The sequence below is a fragment of the Tupaia chinensis genome, unplaced genomic scaffold, assembly GCF_000334495.1.
Source record: "Tupaia chinensis unplaced genomic scaffold, TupChi_1.0 Scaffold142100_1, whole genome shotgun sequence".
Classification (NCBI taxonomy): Eukaryota; Metazoa; Chordata; class Mammalia; order Scandentia; family Tupaiidae; genus Tupaia; species Tupaia belangeri.
The window spans coordinates 905,397-909,102 of NW_006201951.1; the positions used below are offsets into that span (position 1 = coordinate 905,397).

The 3,706-nt window shown below is 60.4% G+C and overlaps 1 protein-coding gene across 1 annotated transcript in view; it reads right to left on the reverse strand.

Moving 5' to 3' along the window:
• The window catches only part of LCN12 (lipocalin 12), a 5,318-nt gene extending 3,601 nt beyond the window's left edge, over positions 1-1,717 (reverse strand). Inside the window, exons 1-2 of the mRNA XM_014582067.2 lie at positions 504-1,717; positions 10-94 (exon numbers count right to left, since the gene is read on the reverse strand). Coding sequence (XP_014437553.1) covers positions 10-94; positions 504-614 — 196 coding nt within the window. The 5' untranslated portion in view covers positions 615-1,717. The remainder of the gene's footprint in view (positions 1-9; positions 95-503) is intronic.
• Between the last annotated feature and the right edge of the window lie 1,989 nt (positions 1,718-3,706).

A 3,706-nucleotide genomic window follows, 5' to 3' on the forward strand; every position in this document is an offset into this window, starting at 1 on the left:
CCTCAAAAGTTGTGGTGAAGGGTTTCAGCAGCGCCCGGTGCTCCTTCCTGAAGGTGTTGCCAGCCAGGCCCAGGACAAACCACTCCCCCTGGAACTACAGGGCTAGCCATGGGCCGTGGCACCCTCTGCCCCTCCTCCTCCCAATGCCTGCAGCCAGGACACCACCCCCCCAGGCTGGGCCCACCCCGACCAGGCAGGGACGGGGTCCTGACCAGCAGCCGGTCAGCCTCCCTACAGGAGTGGCTCGACAGGGCCCAGTGGGGACTGAGCTAGGGCTGTGCAGGCGGGCTGGACAGTGACTGCCGCGTCAGACCGCTGCCCTGTGGGCATCTGGAACGCCTCACTCGTGTCTCCCGCGCCAGTCCCGAGAGGGAAGGTCTGTCTAGGGCCCTCTTCTGAAGAAGTCAGGGCTGTCTGGATGCCCCAAGCATAGGCCGGCCACCTGGACTCCACCCCTACCCCGGTCACAGCCCGCTGCCTCCCCCTCCGGGAAGCCCTCAAACCTGGTCCATTTGGAAGCTCTGCATATAGGGTGGCTTTGGCAGGGAGTTTGGGGTCTGGGCCTGCAAGACCCTCAGAGTGAGCAGCAGCCACAGCAGACACAGAGGCCCCATCCTGGCAGCTGCTAGACTAGCAGATGCAGCACCACCCACTTGCACTGGCCTCCGGTCCCATAGGCCCTTGGGAGGGGCGTGTCGCTTGGACAGTAGGGAGGGCTGGTGGGTTGAGCAGGGACAGGACCCTTCTCAGACCCTGCCCACCTGGTGGGGTCTTCTGGTTCCCAGCCAAGAGGGCGTGGGGTACCCGTGGGGTGCACTCCAGCTTTCCTTCTGAGCCCCCACACTAGGGTGCCTCAGGCACATCCGCTGGCCAGCCCGCTCTCTGGCATGGACTGTCCCATGAGGGCAGGAGTGTGACTGCTCCTGGTCCAACAGGACAGGGCAGGCAGTGGCCATGCCTGGGTGCCCCCACCTGCGAGCCTGGGCCGCCAATGCCCAGCCCACGTCTGGGTTCATAATGTCCTGCAGCCCAGCAAGGCCTACAGGAAAGGTGGGGCCTGCAGCCACAGGAGATAGAGAGGTCTGGGCTTGGACCCCTTGGAGGGGAGTGCAGGGGGCTGGCCGGGAAACTCACTACTGGGAGTGGGGTGCCCACACTGGTTCTGCCCAAAGAGGGCCCGGTGGGAGTGCTCAGCAGGGTTGGGGTTCATGTCACTGGGAGAGACAGCTGTGTCCCGCCCCTCCCTCCAGTGTGTGGGGCGCTGGGTCCGTAGGGTACAAGGCTGTGGCTCCTGGCTCCATGCAACCCCGGAGCTGTGCACAGGTCACCTGCTCCCCACTCTGGTCCCCCTGCTGGGCCACCTGTTCCCCACCAACCCTGCTCTCACGGGGACATGTCTCATTCCGGAGGTGCCCTGGGGCAGGAGCCCCTGCCTGGTCTTGAGGCGAGGGGGGGGGGGTGCTCAGAGGTGGCCTCTGCCAGGCTCCCTCCCTCTCTCCCTGGAAGGGCCCCTGCCACGCCCACCAGCTGTCGGCCCAGGTCACTCGATGCCCGCCCACGCTCCTGCGCTTTTCGCACCGGACCCGCAGCGGGACCCTTCCCTGCGCTGCCTTATCTGCCGGGCACTCCTAGGAGGTCTGCGGAGCGCCAGTGGCCGGACCCCCGCCACGCAGCACCCTTCGGAAGTCGCCGCCCGTGATTAGGCGTGCCCAACCCCCGGGGGTGGGGGTGGTGCTGCAGGCGTGGCCCCGCCCGCCTCCGACGGGATTGGTGGCGGGCGGGCGCAAGACCTCGGCCCAATCAGGTTCCGCGTGTGTATTTCCTGCGACGGGCGGCGTACGGCCGGGGCGTTCCCTATATTCCAGGACAAGGGTGCTGGGCACCTTGTGGGGTGCCCCAGAACTGAGACAGAGCCTGGGCTGGGAGGGGACCAAAACGACACAAGCTGCCCCAGGGACTTGCATCCGAGGAAAGGCTGCAGGAGAGGATCAGCCGAGCCTCCGGGCAGCGCGCCCAGGAGCTGGAGGCGGCACCGGGCGTTGCGGCGCCCACCCCGGCACCTGGCGCGGTTCCTGGCGCCTCGCCCCTGCTTCCCTCCGGGCCGTCGACAGCGGCCCTCCTACTACACCTGCCACCTGCCCCGTTTGCGCATCTCCCTCGTGAAGCTCCGAGACTGTTCTATGCTCTCTCTCCCCTTGCCCCCACCCAAGAGCTCTTCCCACAGACACTATCCTGAGCCTGGGTGCTCCCCTAGGGGTGGGTGGGGGCAGAAGCGCGGAGAGGAGGGCGCCTTGCCCCAGCAGGTGTCCTGCCACCCGTCCAGTAGCGCCTGCGGCCGGTCGGCGGAGGGAAAGGGAAGCACAGAGCACCTGACTGCCCTGTGCGACCAGGCGTCGGGGCCAGGACAGTGCCCCTGCGCCTCAGGCCCCGTCCTGCAGGTCTCCTGCAAGGTGGGCCATTAAGTGCAAGGTTCCATAGGTCGTTAAAGTTATATTTCTTCTAGGATATCGAAAATAATCTATGAGAATTGAAAGACAAAATATAAGCTATAAGAGATATTTGAAGAGGGGCCTTGGGACCAGCGGTTGGCATAATGGCTATGTCGCGGGACTCCCATGTAGTTGACCGCGGTTCCAGTCCCAGACCCGGCGGCTTAAACTCACGCGGGGCGCGGCGCGTGTGCATGCATGCCCATGCATGCCCAAGATCCCGAGAGGAGAATGGAGGAGAAGGGATTTTGGCATGGCCATCCCCCCTGGGGGGTGATTTCTCACTTTCTGTCTCTCTGTCTTTCTTTCTGGCGAGGGCATGCGCCCTATAGCAAAAACCTCTCAAAAAAAAAAAAAAAAAAAAAAAAAAAGAGGGGCCTGCAAGTGGGATGGTAGTTAAGGCCTTGTAATGCCATGCGGCTGACCGAGGTTCGAGTCCCAGACCTGGTGGCTTGCTTTCTGACTTTCTCTTTCTGGTCAACTTAAAAATAATAAGTAAAAATAATTTTTAAAATATTTTAAGTAAGAATGATTGAGTTATCATCTTACCCAGGTTTTACACATTTGCCTAGAGCGTCTGAAACACTATTGTAAGAATAAAACAGTTCTGGGACCAGCAGTTGGCGTAATGGCTATGTCGCTGGACTCCCATGTAGTCGACCACAGTTCAAGTCTCAGACGCAGTGGCTTAAACTCATGCCGGGCATGTGTGTGTGTGTGCCCAAGATCCCGAGAGGAGAATGGAGAAGGGATTGCGGTGTGGCCATCCCTCCTAGGGGTGATTTCTCACTCTCTGTCTGTCTTTCTGGTGAGTGCATGTGCCCTATAGCAAAAATCTCTCCTAAATAAATAAATAAATGAAACAATTTTGGTGCTGGCTGGTGGCGTGGCGGTTAAGGGTGCTGGACTCCCACATGGCTGACTGTGGTTCGAGTCCTGGAACCTAGCTTGCCTTCCCACTTTCTCTCTCTCTGCCTCGTTGGTCAAATCAAAATATAAATAAATAAATGGATGAATAAATAAAAAGTTAAATAAAATAATTATTTAGTAAGTAATAAAATGACTTTACCCTGCCCACCACCTTCAAGTGACTCTGTGCTGTGCCCTCTTTCCGGGAACATGCAGTGCCCCGCACAGGCAGCGGTGGGGGGGGGGGCTGCCCGTGCCATTGCCTGGGGACAGCTGGGAGAGTCTATGGAACCTAGACTGGGGAGAGG